Raw genomic sequence first — 15,910 nt, 5'->3', positions numbered from 1 at the left:
CATACATATCAATGTAATGCTATACTTATCTACTTAAAAGTAATTTCAATTTTCAATGTTGTTTTCTCCCATGTAAAATATATATATAGCATGACAACCTTCCATATACCCCATTGACATATTTTGAAAATAGAGTACACTTTGTGTTGCACAACACCTTGAGATGCCAAAGTTAAAACACGCTGTACCTAATGGCATTTCAAAAATTCATAGCAAAGTTGATATATCTCATTCACAAAGACCAGAGGCATTTTTTTTACAGTTGCCTGTGTCATAATGAACAGTTGGTCCTAGTAACCTATATCCAGGAAGGTCATGTGGCAGTTGGCTGTATCTAACCAACAGCTTGTACAGAATTGTGGGCTCATAGCAGTTAGTATAGCTGGGAGTAAATAAGTGGGACTTGGATAGTATGCTGTTAATCAATTGCTTGTTTGATATAGAACCTGCTCCTTTTCTTTGCTCTGGAGATGCTGTGATCAAGACTGCTCTAGATTTTGACATGAAAGATTGATGCTTATTATTTTCAGGGTATGGGGTGGTATATGTGTTTAACACAATGCTGCTTTATTTATGGATATATTTATATCTTATCTTTTACACAAACACAAACATGCAACATTTGCAGGCTTAACTTTTGAAGATTTGATTATTTGCGGATTTGATTAATGTGTTCTCTCTAAGAGCCTCATCATAAAGGCCTGGAGAAGCATCCCGCTTCCCCTGGCTTCCGGGAGGAAAGAGAGCGGCAGCAGCGTGAATCTGTTGGCCAGCATGCAGCTCCCTCTTCAGGATGCTTTCCCCCATCATATGGGGAAAGCGTTGCCCTCCCGACGAGACCCCATGCTGACTCCATTGGAGCCAACACAACACAGGAAGCCTCCTGTGTTGGATGGGGGAAGCATCCATCAATCCTTTCACCCCAGTTGCAGGTGGGGCCTTCACCAGATGTCACACGATGTCGTGTGATGTCCAGCATGGGGCTTCATCCATTAGATGGGATGAAAACATCCTTGGACACTAAATTCATGCTGTCTGATGACGTTCTAAGAATCCCTAGGAACGTTAGGTTCTGCATATTCTCCCAAGTAAGCAAATTCAAAAGCTTTCAACAAACATTGCCTGTGCAATCTGCCAGCCTATGGCACTGTTTATGGTCACTGGAGGATCTAGAGAGGTAATCTTTCAAGGAGAAAAAGGTGTGTTTCTGCTTTTGTTACTTTTGTGGGGGGAGGGGTCTTGTGCCCCTGTGAAAGTGAAGGGCCCACTCCATACACAAACATCGTACCAGGAGATATTTTTAAGGGCCTCTGAATTCCATCCAAAGGTATTCATGGGACTGTAGAGGGAAGAAGGGAATGAGAAAACCCTGTACCAGTAATATGAATGTATTGTTTTCACAGGAGAAAAATTGGGATGCAAGAGAATGATAAGTAACATTGTTGTCTGATTTGCCAATAATATTACCATTGTGCAGTGAGGAAAGGACCCAGTTGTGTCTTTTCTCATTCACAATTTTATGACTGTGTTCATAAAACAGACGGTCAGCTTGAACTACTCATTCTTCAAGATTTTTTATTATAGGGTCTGTTCTCAGTGTCACTGACTAATTTACCTTACATAGTCACTGCGAAATGTCCATATCTTGCATGTTTATTAGCTGTGGGACTAGGATGTTTCATTTAAACTGCAATAAACTTAATGTACTGTAAACACATAGCAGCTAATCACAACACAATTTCTCTGCATTTTCCTAGCCATTAATGCTCCATAAATGAGAGTTCTCAGTTGAATTAAATGCATGCATTTTGTTTAATTGCTAGTTCATTGATTTATTGATTTTATAGTATTTTGTATGACTTGGGCCATACTTCATAAATGAAAACAGTAAATAGACTGAAACATCTTTACAGAAATTGGTTTCACTACTTTAGCAAGTGTTTACATCAGTTTGGACTCAGACCAGTTCTTACAGGTACTTAACCAAACTATCCAATGATGTACTTAACCAAACTATACCAATAATGTAGAAAAATCTGGTCTAATTGTTTTGCCACTAGATTGCAAAGCTTTCCCAAAAATTGTTCTGTTCATGTGGTTTGTATGCAGTGAAGATCTTCCATGTCCGTCATTAAAGAACTTGTCAAAGCCATGCCCAGCAACACATAGGTTTTTCATCTCAGAAATCAGGGCTGGCAATCTATTTTTGTTGGAAACTTCCAAATGTCAGCATGATGACCTACCCCTTCAGGTGATTGCTACAAATCATTTGAACACTGAAATGTCAGCCATCTACACATGTGTCCATTGAAATCCAACTGTAAAAAATGAATGGAAGGAAAGCGACTCCACTCAGATCTCAGTGTAATCTTCTCCTTTTTATGTTAAGCCAACATCCAATAATTTGTCAACTACTATAGCCCAATCCCATCAAATCAGAGTGTACTGTGCAAAATGTTGCCCCCCCAAGTACTTTTTCTGCCTCCAAAGATTCCAAGCAAGCAGATAAAAAAAAATCTACCCCAAAATTACACCCTATGAAGCATGGAATTATTTTGCCACATTTTTGAGCCAATTGAGGGAGAAGACTTATTTGGAAATGGAATGAACATAAAGTGACATTTGTTTGCTTCCCAACTTGAAAAAAAATCTCATTTTGGCATAAAAAACTAAAAAAAAAACCCTTCATGCTCTCTGAGGTGAGTTTGGGTGTATTAAGTAGGCCTTCCACAGTTGCCCACTCCTGTTCTAGGCTATATTATTATTGTCATGCAGGAAAATGAAACCATTTAATAATGTAAAAGCCTAATAAAGAAGGGGATTCATTTTGTTTTTGAGTTCCATATAATGCATCAAAACAATTTCTGGGAACTTTAACAATGTTTTTCTGAGAATGGAATGACATTTGAACATGTGGACAGAAACTAAAATTGAATTTGATGTGTTTTCATTGTCAGTTAATTCTTTACTGTTACAAATTTTGCTGTGAAAATATGACTCTTGCAGGTTCATTCTCCCCTTCCCCATGACTCACTCTCTTAATTTATTTCCAAAGTCTGTTTACAGGACCTTCTTGGTCATTGTTCTAGTATGTTGTTCTTGACCTATTGGCATATGATCCCTATCAATAATCATATTCCTATGGTATGTGGTCAGTATATTTGAATATATGAATATCAAAATCAATGAACTCTTTAGAATGCCCTCATTTTTACATCAAAAAGCCATGGAGCTGAAGATACATGGTGCATTGTCAAAGAAGTCAGTGTCAAACTACAATTGCCAAGCAGCAGCCCAATTGCATGTTTCCCTTCTGAAAGTAAGGATATACATACACATCCTGACTTATAGTGAAATGTTTCTGTCTTTCATATAATGCCTTAAGTAATCACATTGGAATGAATGTTATTGTATTCTGAAGTGAAGCTGTGAAGAGTGCTTTAGTACAAGGACATTCTATTTATGCTGCCTTCCAGCTTGTTTTCCCTTAACCCCTCCCTGCTGCTGGTACACCACTTCTTTGTAATGTGTTTCTTGTTTTTCCTTCCATCTCTTTTATTAAAACAGCCTCACGATTCCTCTCATGTCTATACACATAGAAAATAAAGATGCTGATCAAGGATTCATATATGCACATTGCACAGTATGCCCTTTCACCTTGTATGTTTCCTGTACACGTGAAGTGTGACAAGAGGATAGATTTTTCACTTCTAAGCTTTCAGATGGAAGACCACAGGCAGATAACGTTTCATCACTTCCCACCCACCCACTCTCATCCTTTTTATAAAGGCGGTGGGAGGAATGTACTGATTTTTAAAGAATGATAGTAACATACGGACGTGCAGTATTTCAGCTAAAGATATGCGGTGCATTTTAGAACACATGTATAATTAAATTCACCTTTTCTTCAGCTATCAGCAAAGAAAGTATCACTTTAATATAGTGTTATGAGATTCCTACTTACATGTGAAGAGTGGTACATTCTAGGGGTGATGCTATCAGGGGCACTATCACACTACAAAAGTATAGCACTATACTTCATTTTTACTTCCATTGCAACATCCTATGGAACCCTAGGAGGATATTTAGAATTTTCTCAAACAACAAACCTCAGGACGCAGCCATGGGCTATGCATACATAGCACTGCAGTGATGTAGTACAAAAGGGCTCCAGGTGTAGCCTCCTTTTGCATAAGATGTATAAAGAATATATTTTGAACAGAGATTCATCCAGCAGACAACATTTCTACAAAGAAGCTCTGCTTGTTACAGCAAACAAGTCCAACAAGTGTTGATTCTTTGTTTTTGTCCATCCAATTATCAAATGACTGTCACAAACATTCACATGTTCATTGAGAGCTTGTCCTGGAAGTCAGTACTGCAGAAGAATTGTCAATTTAGGGAACTATTGGTAGTTTTGTTTCATTGCACCTCTATTGACTTCTTCATAGTGATCAAACCAACTAAATCCAAGGTGTTCACAATGGAAACAATGTTGTAACAATACTTCCTTTTAAAAAAGTTTTCTATTCTAAAAAAATACCTAGCAAACAACAGTTTCAGACAAAGAAACATATATTTTGTCTTTAGAAGAGGAGCATAAGTGTTTTTAGAGATTTTATAAATATTGGTAAAGATCTTACATCGTGTTCATTAGTACATACATTTAGTTACCAATAACCGAATGAGTCAACCCTGGCGCTTCCAGACAGCACCAAAACCTGCGGCAAAATGGGTTAAAATAACCCGCTTCATCATGGGTTCTAATCCTCAACCCCAACCAGGAAATTAGGATGTCATGAAGCCCTCCTGAAACCCCCCTTTTAGGTCCTCAAACTTATTGGAAAGGCCTGCCGGCAGCATAGACAACTCCCTAAAGTCCTCCTAGTGAGATAAAATGACGCATCCTTCTCCCACCTCCTGACACACAATTTTCTCACTCCAGGAGGATCACAGGGAGAGGTCTGTGCTACCGGTAGGCCTTTCCTGTAAGTTTAGGGAACTAAATGGGGGGCTGGAGGGGAGGGGGGTGGGCATCATTCTGCTCCTCCGGGTTTTTCAAAGCCTGAAAAAGCAGAATGGCTATGGAGACTCACCCCCAGGACTGTGGAAGTAGAACCAGGAGTCAGTCCCAACAGGCCCAGCACCTCATTAGACCTGGATCTTTGATAAAGATCCAGATGTATTGAGGTGTTTAATTAATGTAGAGTAAACCAGGGAAAGGCCAGTTTACTCCACATTAATTCACTTTTACTGGGGGCATCATTTGGATGCCTCTGGTAAAACCAAGACAGGTCCAGCATTTTGGTTCTGTCTGGGTGGGCCCTTAAATTTGAGGAGGTTGTGTGCTCATGGAGATTGTGAGCAGGGTACTTGAAAATGATAGAGCTTACAGCTTTCTGTTCTGAGTTGTGATGAGACAAGCTCCATTCCATCTCTGAGCTGCAATGAGACAAGCAGAAGCTTCTGCTTATTGTAATGTGGCTCTAGGGGGGGGGGGGATAACTACATTATCCTAAAGTGCCTCAATGGATATGTAGAGTATGTGAATACAGAGCAGGTACAGATCCATAACTCTAGGTTGTGAAACTGTAACTGCAATGCAGGATGCCATTCATCAAATGTAGGTGAAATAAAGACTTTTATATGTCTGGGTTTGTAGTCCTGTGTATTCAATCATTTCTGTTGTTTGAAACTTGGATTTCCACTCTTTTGCTGAAGAAGGTTTCCCCTTAACATGTATATGACAGGCATAGTCCTTTCCATGTTGGATATATGAACTGTATGAACTGAATCTGCCTAGTCCACATAGAGAAGACAAGTTATTTCACTTGTTTTGAAGGACCGACTAGCTCCATAAATTATCATCAGATCTGAGATAGCTTGAGATTTGAAAGCACTTGAGTTTGGTAGGAGAGAAATTTTCTCATCCCTAGGAGTGATAAAAAAAGTCACAGCAAATGGTCTTTAAAAAGCTCAATAGATATTTTGTTTAATACTGTATTAACCAGAACCTTTAAACCGTGCAAAGAATCATGTCCCACTCTAAAGTTACTGAAATGGGAAATGTTATCCTGGGTGTAAGCTTTCAAATATCTTTGGGTTACTAATGTGTTGTGAAAATTAGTTGTATGAACAGAACTCAATGGTGTGTTCTAGCATGGAGCTCACAAAAAGTACATTTCTTTTCTGTTGTCCTAAGGGTCTATTTTTTGTATGGAAGATTTTTTTAATCTTTGTTGAGAGAATTAAATATGGAGAAAGAGGGTAACATTGAGTTTTAGTTTTTTATTGGCAGAAGACCCTTATGCAACTGAGCATATTTACATTGTAAAATAAACTTAATTTGATGTTTGGCAGAACACAGTGTTCTAAAATTCCATTTTTATGATGTATATTGTATATGGAGAAGTGGTTCTCACACATTAAATCACGGAGACATGTTTGTATACATGCCTCAACTCAAGCATTATTTGAGTTCATTTATAATTGAAAAATACAGCATCACTATTTGTAAGAGATTACTATTTTGGAATTAATAAAGAACATCTATTCTAAAAATAGATTTATATTAAACTAAAGTTGCCACCACCAGTGTACAAAATTGCAACATTTTGCAACCATTTTTTTCAATCAGTTTACATAGTGATTTAATAATTACCCCATGAATGCAGCATAAGATATTTATAAACATCCTGAAAGATGGTTTGCAATATCATATAAATGTTGAGGGTTTTGTAGCTTTAATAGCTGGCACTGTCTTACTGGAATGATCACTGAAACATTGATTTCTCTCAGAATTAAAAATATATTCCCCATCTTTTTTTTTTGTCCTGGAGCAAAAGAAAAAAAAAAGAAAAAAAGAAAAAAAAGCAGCTTTTCACAGATTCTAGAAACCAGTCAAGAAAGCCAGCTGGCATTTATTCTGCACAGAAATAATGCTATCAAATCACATAAAGAAAACACTGAAGTAATTCAGATTACTTACTAAAGGTTTGCGTGTGTATGTGTAACAATGGGCTGTCCTTCGTGTTCCTTAGTATGGGTTTAAAGCTCTGATGAATGCATATCAGGATAGTATGAGAAAGACAGTTGTTGGGAGAACATCTACTTGATGACCTCCATGGTTAGAGACCGGGAGGTTTTGTGTTAGGCACCAAGCTCCAAAATGTGGCAAGTGGGAAGTGATGGTTATGAAGTCTGCAGGCTATCTCTCACTTGCCTTCAACACTTGTCCCTTATTTAGTCTAGTTTTTGTGTCTGATCTGATTATTCTATTGTTAGCCATCAAAGTGTTATAGGTATTTGTGTTTTGCTGATGCCATTTATATTCTCTCTGGAAAGGTGACTTTCTACTGTGCATGAACTGGGCCTTTTCACTTGTTCAGGACAGCCTTGACTGCAGCTATACCTTGTCCTACCGAACTATAAACTTGCCCTACTGCAGAAAGTAACAAATAACTCTTTTCCCATTTCCCATGATTTCATAATACTGTTTTTCAAAACTATTTTGCCCTACTGTGAATGTGTGAAGCTCTTAAGAATGTTATGTACAATAAAATTATCAAACCATCATTTTGTGGCAAAAAACTAGAAGGTGTGTTGTGCTTGAAATTGTCTTTAAAAAGCTCAGAGACCTGTTTGTTTGTTTCATCTCTCCCACCCTTTGAGTTTACAAGCATTTAGTAAATGCACGTGGGCTGGAAATATGGTCCTATGAATGTGGATTGGTCTCTAGGAAAAGGAAAATAGGCAGATGTAAAGAATTCTCTCTTTCTGTTTTGTTTAGGGTGCTTTGAATGCTGCATCAAATGCTTGGGGGGCATTCCCTATGCCTCACTGATTGCCACCATCCTGCTGTATGCTGGAGTTGCCCTCTTCTGTGGCTGTGGACATGAAGCCCTGTCAGGAACGGTCAATATTCTTCAGACCTACTTTGAGATGGCAAGAGCTGCTGGAGATACTATTGATGTCTTTACCATGTAAGTATCTGCTTAAACTTTAATAGTTATCCTTTTATATACCCTGTTTCCCTGAAAATAAGACATCCCCTGAAAATAAGACCTAGTAGAGGTTTTGCTGAATTGCTAATTATAAGGTCTCCCCGAAAGTAAGACGTAGCACACTTTTTTGTTTGGAAGCATGCCTGCCAAACAGAACACCAGAGCATGCAGGATTGGTAAATGTATGTACTATAGATTGTTGTACATGGAAATAATGGTAGTAACAAGAAATTCTTGATATGATTCAGAGTTTGTCTGGTTATGTTGGTTTGTGATAACCACTACTGTATAGTATATAATAAGTGTTCATTTTTTTCAACAATAAATGTGGAGTGGTTCTCAACCTGTGGGTCCCCAGATGTTTTGGCCTTCAACTCCAAGAAAACCTAATAGCTGGTAAACTGGCTGGGATTTCTGGGAGAGGTGGGCCAAAACACCTGGGGAGCCACAGGTTGAGAACCACTGATGTAGTAGTTGGAGCATTGGAGTACAACTCTGTAAACCAGTGTTCATTTCCATTCTTGGTCAAGGAAACCTACTAGGTGACTTTGTAGAACTCACACTTTCAGCCTCAAAAAATGCATTAACAGAGTCACTGTCGAAAATAACTTGACAGCACACAACTAGCCCAGGAAGAATGAGAAGTTATTAGTACTTTCTAATGAAGCAACTAGGAAACACTCCTTGCACATGTTCCCAATGTATTATATAACAGATGGATATGAAACAGAAATATAAGTTTGTTTCTACTAAAGCATTCTGAAAAATGAGTGTACATTTCAACACTGGAAACATGATTTCTTATGTTATGTATCAAGATTAGTAGAGCAAACATGATGGGAAAACATTTACACATATCTTCTGTATCATTTTTAACTAAACTGAAAAGAGGTATGTATGTATGTATACATGAATTCGTGAGTGTGGGATGAAGTGAGGCTGTCAGTGGTGCATAGTGGCTCTCTTTTGGTGTGTTGGTGAATCTACTTCTCATTCTTTTCCTTTAGAGGAGTTATCCAGAGAGCCCTCTTTTGAAGGGAGTTTTCAACACTTTGATTTACTACTTTAAAGTGTGTTTATGTGCCTTTAAGTGTCATAAAGGCATGTATGGCAGCAACTCATACACTTATTAGGGTTTTCTTAGGCAAAGAATACACAGAGGTGACTCTGTGAGTTCTTTCACCTGAAAGATAGCCCATGGTACCTGGTATTTGCTGGGAATCTCTCTTCCAAGTGCTAACTAGAGCTGGTCCTCCTTAGAGTCAGCCTTTTGGGTATTTTGAATGGACTGTAGTGGAAGCAACCAGCTGCCACTGGGTGCTATTGGGATAAATTGTCCAGTTTTTCTTAGGAGTTTTATAAGCATGCCTCTGGCCCTTTCTAGAAATAGCATTAGCAACAAAATACAAACAAGATTGCAGTAGGTATTCACAGTACGTTATTTCTGCTCATTACTATTGTTTGTTCTCCTATTGTTTAAATGGGGATATATATTTTTAGGCTTGCATTGAGATTAATGTATCTAAACTTAGCTTCACAGCTTGTTGGATGCTGGATGAAAGCTTTCTCATTTTTCTAGTCTGCAACTTAATGAGTCACTGGATAATGACTGTATAGCAGCAGGCCCATAGTACACTAATGCTTTGATCATTGTCTGCATTGTCTGCATTTCCCGTGTCAGAAGTGTACATGAAATATTAATCAATTAAAATATGAAGAATTTGATGACAGTGATAAAGAATTTTCCAGTCAGTTTGTTAACTATTTGAAAAGATTATCCACATGAATTAGGAATTTTGTATCCAACTTCCATCACTCTTTTTTTTTTTTTTAAGGAGTGAGGATCAATCTGCACACTTTGTGGATTTCATTAGATAACCTTGAGACAATTGTCATCCTTCTTCCTGCCCTATCCCAAAGTGCTGTTGTAAAGCTCAAATGGTTGGCCGTGGGGAAAACACGTATGCCAACCCAAGTTCACCGCTTGGCATGTCTTAGAAAAGAGGATTGCCATAGGGATATCAAAAGTTAGAAGTTGATTTCTAAAAACTGTACATTATATTTTCTGTTTCATTCAGATGCCTTAGTGTTCTTTCTTGATTTCCTGGGGTATTTTCTAAATGGAAAAGTGGTGGAAACATGTCCTGTATTAGTTGCCAATGACATTACAACATAGCAGTTCACTTAACACTATAGACCACAAATTCTCCCCAAACCAGTACACTGAGTAAAAATTAGCAAATCTCCATGAAGTACAGATATGAAGTAGATCGCCGGTACTTCTGGGTCAGTTTTTTAGTCAATTTCTGACCAGAAATGTAATGTGGCCTGTCGTAGGAATGATAATTAACCCCACTCCTTTTGGCAGTAGTCAGTATATCTGATCCAAAGATCCATGCCAACCTTTATACCACATGAATTCCACTTCTATGCAAGAACAGATAATGAATGCATGTATGAATCACCTTCCCCATTGATTTTAATGAATAAGGGCCAAGCAGATGGGGCAATGGACTTTCTAAAGCACATCACTGTCGTTTGTTCCATTTATATAATAATTTCTTGTATTTTACAATATAGAGCCAAATGGTATGTGGAAAAATCAGTGATGTATACTGTTCTCAATTAGAATTCTGTTAGGTGTAGCTGTATATGTGTAGTTTCTTAGAACAAAGCCCCTGTTTCCATGTTTATAACATGGTATAATCTCAATCACCATAACGCTATTTACGTCAGAATCTTTCCAATCTCATGCTGTCTGGTCCCTAATTTTTCAAAGCCCATGATTTAAAAGCACATCCAATTTAAATCTATACCATAAAATAGTTTCATGATTCTTTTGGCTTTTAATCCTTTTAGGACATGATAAAAGATACATCTCATCCCTGCTGTGGTGGAAAATATATTTCCCAGCAGCTTTATATGTTTAATTTTAAGAGATGTGGAAGCGGCAATTTTTAAATGATTGACTATATTAATCAGTATTCCTTGTGTTCCAAGCCTTATTGCTTCCATTGTCTAGTTCAATAAAATGAAATGAAATTATTAAAGGTCACAACCTATAATGGGCTCAATTGGGAACATCTTTTAAAAGATGGATGCTAGTTCATTTGTGCTGTGCCCTAGAACTTCAAAATAAAACCATTGGATGTCTCATTATTCTGTGGCCTTGAATAGAAGACTAGAATGTCTTGTGTAATAATAAACAGTTTAAAAGATGTCATCACTTATTAATCTGAGCCCATCCAGTGGTGTCTGCAAACCATAAAGTACTCAAATCATCACCTGTCCTCTTGACACACAATAAATAAATATGGCACAAAATAAGATGAGTTTTTTATTACATTCTTTAGAATCAGTATGAACCATGTGAAATTATCTTTCTCTTTTCTTATTGAAATATGTCCCTAAAATAGGTTCTACCGTTACATTGAGTGGAGCATTTCATTCAGGCTACAGATGCTGGGAATCAACCAGTCAAAGGTTGAAAGAACTAGTGTACGGAGGACAACTGTCTACATGTCCTGCCCATGACTCTCTTAGATAGCTTGCAGTGTTCAAGTACAGTGCAGAATGCCATTCTGACACCAAAATTAAAATCAGATCCATTTGGATTCTGTAAAATGAAAATCAGGAGGAGAGGGACTACAGAGTATCCTTTTCTCTCTCATCCTAAGCAACAAAACACAGTGACTTTGAACACCATGTTAGAGATATGTCTGTGGAATGGTAAACATGTACTCCTGTGCTAATCTAATCTATAAACTGCTGTCTTTTTCAAATACTCTACTGCTCATTTTAAAGGCTGAAAGCACATAGTAAACATTGCTGTAAAATTGGATCCCATCCAGTGATCGTGTGAGCTATTTTGCTCATGGAAAATGTTCATCTAACATTTATGAATGGAAACAGAAAGGGCAATTTTGTCTACTAAAGCTCTCAGTGAACACCTAATTTACTCTGGAAAGTTGGCATCAGGGGACCAAAAATAATCATTGTTATCACCTCCTTTCCACTCGTACAGTGGTTCTCAACCTGTGAATCCCCGGGTGTTTTGACCTACAACTCCCAGAAATCCCAGTCAGTTTACCAGCTGTTGGGATTTCTGAGATTTGAAGGCCAAAACAACTGGGGACCCACAGGTTGAGAACCACTGCACCAGTAGGAACTTCCACTAGATACATGTCTCTTTCCTGGAAGAATTCCTGCAGTGACTGGAAGAGGACCTTCAGATGCAATCCATGGTGTACAATTGCTTTTAATTTTCCTTGATTTTGCATTTGTTCAGTTCTTGTACATACTGTTGCAATCCAGAACAAAAGACAACAATAAGGACCTTAACACAAAGATCCATGGATTCACCACACATCATGACAAATTCACTGGGCCCCAGCGGAGGATGTGGAGAAGCCATTGCTCCATGCCCTACATCAATCGACTTATCAACTTATTTGTGCCACAATACATGGGGGCAAGTGTCACCACCAGGCTTCCCATGTTGCTTCGACCTCGGCATATGCCGCTTCCTCTCCTCATTCCTGACAGAGCTGAGCCGGTACTACACATGCGTCGTGTAATGGGCTCAGTCTGGAAAGAGGAGATCAACCAGTGTATGATGGGGAAAGGAGCTCATCTGATGAGGTTGTAAGAGCATATGACCTCATTTGCATGATGGAATGAGGTCTGAAAAAAATGCTGCCAGTTTAAAGTGAGATTAACTTACCCAAAATAGGGCATATATTGAAGTCTAGTGAATAAGGTCTGAATCCATGAGAAAGATTTGGATTTTAATAAAAATCTGTTTAATAAATTAGATCAAATCTGTAGAGTTCTAAAAAAATCAGGATTTTGAGGTGGTTTAAACTTATAATTTTACACAACAATAAAAACTACTTTGTTACGGGTATTTGTCATCAGGGACAAGCAGTGAAAGTCAAAGGACACCAGATAAAGTATGAAATATATTTCTGTTAACAGTGGAACCATTGGATCTGCAAGTTTTAAGAGGCTTGGGAAATGCCAAAAATGTGGATGATCTCATCCCATATTATTAAATGATCTGACATGCACATGGATGCTTCAGCATGACTGTGTTCAGGTTGCTGCCATTTTATGTGTAGAATATGATGACCTGGGGTTCTGTGCCCCAAAGGATCCATTGTATGTTATAAAATCATGTAACAGCAAAACGATGGAATGAAGGAGTGTATACAGTCTGAATACTCCCAACAGTGTACACTCTTTCCTCTCTCAACTAAAAAGCATACATTCTTTTATGTGTGTGCACTGAATAATGTCAGTGGGACAATACCTCTGATGGATACAGATATTTTAAAAATCTGTTTAACACAAAGTTTGGAAAGTTACTTTCAAGATGAATGAATTGAATAACATGTTGAAGTCACACATAACTTAGCAGTGGAGGAATGGAGCTCTGTGTTGCATTTGCATATTGTGAATAGCACTTTCAGTGTGTGTGTAGGAGAGCTGCATTGTATCTGTCAGCATAAAAAACATGAATACTTTTTCTATGAAAAGGAGTTTGCATTTCTTGTATGAACATATTAGTGCAGCTATGATTCATCAGCTGAACCCTGAGAATATCTTTAGATATTGTTATTGTTGTGGTATCTCAGCTGAAGATGTCTCATCTAGTGACATGTATGTCTAATAGTTCAAAATCATTATTGAATATTACTAACATGGTTATATTTTAATCACAGGATTGACATCTTCAAGTATGTGATCTATGGAGTAGCAGCTGCCTTCTTTGTCTATGGCATTTTGCTGATGGTGGAAGGATTTTTTACAACTGGTGCCATCAAAGATCTCTATGGAGATTTCAAAATCACCACCTGCGGCAGATGTGTCAGCGCCTGGGTATGTTAATATGACAGCTTTGATTACCCATGCTAATTTTGACTGGGTTAAAGTGCTTTAATTAATTCATACGAAGTTAGAAATTCTCATATGTTTCAAAGAAGAATGTTTTTGGTTCAAGGGTTTAAAGATTTTTCACTAATCCAGTTATAACATTAAAAAACTACAGGGATTGTCTACAAAAAAAATTAATGTCCTTTGAGACACTGGCTGGATTCTCACATCATATAAAAAATAAAATCAGTGTTGAGATTTTATCTCTGGAGAACAGTTTTATAAAAGCCAGGATATTTGTATGAAGATGTTTTAGCATCCTTTAGATAGTGAAGTGTGTTCATATATGCACATTGAGCTAGGTAACTTGAAGGAACCCTCAGGGTCCCTCAACTTGCTTGTCACAACCCTGATGGAGAGATGAGCAGCTTATACCTGCTGGACTTAACCTCCTCATTCATTGCCCTTTCCTTTTCCTTATGTGTCATGTCTTTGGGCTCATTACATTGATGAGGTCCTGCAGGGCGATTCACCAGGCATTGGTGCAATCCCAGCGCCCCACACCTCGCCTGTAGCAACACTTCCCAATCACACATGAGGAAGTGCACCCCACAGCTTCCCCCTGCACTGGCCCTATTGTTTTCAATGTAAAATGAGAAGACTCCTGTCTTCTGGTTCAGTGTTGTAGGACCCTTGTGCCCCAGTTGAACCATGGAATCCTGCTGGAAGTGATCCTGCATCTGTGATGGATGGTGTGGGGCTTCATGGCTCATCTGGAGCAGAAGCATCCCATGACACTGCTGAAGACTCATCGGATAAAATTCTTATTGTAAATTTGAGGACAAGGAACTCTCAAAATAATGTTTTTAAAGCTAACATGGAGTCTTTTTGCCTGAAGGTGATGTATGAATATTCTTAGGAAAAAAAAGAAATAAGAAAAACACACAATGTGTGCCCAAGTGGCAGAAAACCAGACATTCACTGTTTCATTGTTCTTGCCCTCTCCAAAGTTCTTCTTAGAGGATAAATGGGAGATAAATAAAGCAATTGCAGTCAAAGCTTTCCCCACATATCTTATTATAGAAATAAAGACAGAGTTATTTGCGTTTTCCAGGGAGCACATAATTTTCTTATTTCATAGGAATTTTTAGTGTCAGACTACTATATTGGATGAGAGGAACAGGAGGACAGAATGAATGTGTAATTCCATTTTTAATGGACCCATAGTGCCTATGGGACATTTAGGTATTGATTTTAAAGAATACATGAAGAGAGGTAATATATAGACTTACCTCAGTTGTCTTTTGAATTTTCCTTCTTGTATGTGGTGCAACCTTCCCGTTTTCTCATCATGCAGTGGCAATTTATTTATTTTATTTATTTCCATCATTTATATGCCACCCTTCTCACCCGAAGGGACTCAGGGCGGCTCACAATCTGGCAAATTCGATGCCGGTATACAGTACAAAAATAAACATAGCAATTAAAACAATCAATTTAAAACAATCCAATAAATACATTGGCAAGGATATTATGAGCAGGTCTGGCTCTATTATTAAGTGGATCAACACAGCTATCTACAAGATGTAAGATGTCATGAAGTATAGTCCTATCTTTTTATTGCCAGAGAGAAGTAGATTTTCTGCTTTATATGCCAGAATAATCTGGTTGGCTTTAGGTATTATGTACCATTATTTGGGTAGATAGAGGGAAGCACTCTTTACTGTTCCATCATTGTCAGAAGGACAGCCCACTTCCAAAATTCATTTCAACATGGAGACAGCAACAAAGATGGCAGTGGAAGACTGTAGGTAGTCTGAATTGGTTTGCTGTCTTTCCAGATAAGTTGGTGCATGTTTCTAAATGCCAGATTAGGGCTTGTATGAAAAAAATAACCCAGCAGCAACAATAATCAAGAGTGTTTATTATATTGGTCTATGTGGAAAAAGAAAGTGGATACACAATTAACTTAGTTTCCTAATTCAGATAATTTCATAACTGGACAGAAAAAGATGGTTGCAATAAAACTGGGA

General features: G+C 37.9%; 1 protein-coding gene across 3 annotated transcripts in view; it reads left to right on the top strand.

The window, feature by feature from the left end:
• Positions 1 to 15,910, top strand: part of gpm6a (glycoprotein M6A) — a 274,778-nt gene that overhangs the window by 227,357 nt on the left and 31,511 nt on the right. For all 3 annotated transcript variants that reach the window (XM_062981388.1, XM_062981386.1, XM_062981387.1), the window contains 2 exons: positions 7,790 to 7,982; positions 13,727 to 13,883. In XM_062981388.1, coding sequence (XP_062837458.1) covers positions 7,790 to 7,982; positions 13,727 to 13,883 — 350 coding nt within the window. The remainder of the gene's footprint in view (positions 1 to 7,789; positions 7,983 to 13,726; positions 13,884 to 15,910) is intronic.

Source organism: Anolis carolinensis, chromosome 5 (genome assembly GCF_035594765.1).
Source record: "Anolis carolinensis isolate JA03-04 chromosome 5, rAnoCar3.1.pri, whole genome shotgun sequence".
Taxonomy (NCBI): Eukaryota; Metazoa; Chordata; class Lepidosauria; order Squamata; family Dactyloidae; genus Anolis; species Anolis carolinensis.
The sequence above is the reverse complement of the archived record's forward strand: the minus strand, read 5'-3'. Positions and strand labels throughout refer to the sequence as shown.